General features: G+C 62.0%; 1 protein-coding gene across 1 annotated transcript in view; it reads left to right on the top strand.

Annotated features, from left to right (window-relative positions):
* Positions 1-1,357, top strand: part of TTBK1 (tau tubulin kinase 1) — a 38,875-nt gene that overhangs the window by 14,689 nt on the left and 22,829 nt on the right. Inside the window, 1 exon segment of the mRNA XM_010863238.1 lies at positions 5-175. Within this exon segment, the coding sequence (XP_010861540.1) occupies positions 5-175 (171 nt within the window).

The following is a 1,357-nucleotide window of genomic DNA, read 5'->3' as shown; positions in this document are numbered from 1 at the left end:
CGAGGAGGACCTGCGGCTGACGCCTTCCCAGCCCCCGCCACCCCAGCTGAGCCAGGCCGATGGCCGGTCAGAGACATCACAGCCCCCGACGCCTGGCAGCCCTTCCCACTCGCCCCTGCACTCTGGACCCCGCCCCCGACGGAGAGAGTCGGATCCCACTGGCCCGCAGAGACAGGTAAGGCTGGGCTTGCACCCCACTCCCCACCCCTGATGCCCACAGTCCTGGCGTGCAGCTGAGAGTGCTCCCGTATGCTCCCTGGGGGCTGCCGGCTAGCACCCAATGGTTGCAGCCGTGATGAAGGGAGGCAGCTTTAAGGGTCTCCAAGCATGATTGTGGGGGGCAGGGTTCTGAGTCGAGTCTCGCCTTCGGGGCAGTGTCAGCCAGGTGACAAAACAGGAGAGACCTCCCAGAGCATGGGGACAGGGTGTGCAAAGGCCGAGAGGCGGCAATCAGAAACACTGATCGGCGGGTTGCAGCAGACGAGGCTGCGAGCTGGGTCCCGGGGCCCCGTCCAGGAGGGCCTTGGCCTTGGTGCTGGATTCTGAAGGCTTGGTGAGCCACTGAGAGGACAGAGGAGCCTGGCAGGCTGCAGTTCATGGCGTCGCACAGAGTTGAACACAGTGGAAGCGACTTAGCACGGCACGGCGTGGCAGGCTTTTAAGCAGGGGTGCGACATGATGCCATTGATACTTTTGAAGGGTCCCTCTGGCTACTGTGTGGAAAATGGATTGAAGGGGCACAAACCTATCAGTAGGAAGGCCACAGGGCAGACGCCAGCAGGAGAGCGCCCTGGGGGCGTGGAGCAGGGAGGGGACTCTGGATGTGGGGCAGGGTGGATGGAGTCTGGGGGTGTTGGGGAGAGGACCAAGGGAGTCGCTGCTGACACCGGGCGTTCTGGGTGGGCAGCGGAGCTGTCGCTGAATGGTTTCAAAGGGAGCATCAACTCAGATTTGGACGCAATGACCTCATGGTACCTGGGGGATGTCCACTGTGGAGGCACTGGGGTTCAGGAGAGAGATCTCAGTGAGAGATATGAATCTGGGGATCTCGTAGTCCACAGGAGTGGGTGGTGTCACTCAAAAGAGGACTATGTGGAGTGGGGAAAGCCCAGGGTGAAGGCAGAGCTGGGATTCACACCTTGAAAAAGAGTGAGACGAAGGGGCAAGAACACCCAGGAAGAGGGCTCCCTGAGTCGAGAAGGAGCTTGCTGAAGAGGGGCGAGGGCAGCGGGGGGTGTGCTGGGTCAGAGCAGGCACTGTGCCGAGGGTGAGCTCTGAGAGCCAGGATGTTGGACAGTGATGGGGAGGGAAGGAGCCAGGGCAGGGGGGGACCGTAAACCGGACACAGGGGACATCC

This window comes from Bison bison, unplaced genomic scaffold (assembly GCF_000754665.1).
Source record: "Bison bison bison isolate TAMUID 2011002044 unplaced genomic scaffold, Bison_UMD1.0 scf7180017864487, whole genome shotgun sequence".
In the NCBI taxonomy this organism is placed as follows: Eukaryota; Metazoa; Chordata; class Mammalia; order Artiodactyla; family Bovidae; genus Bison; species Bison bison.
This window is presented reverse-complemented; position numbering and strand designations above follow the sequence as displayed.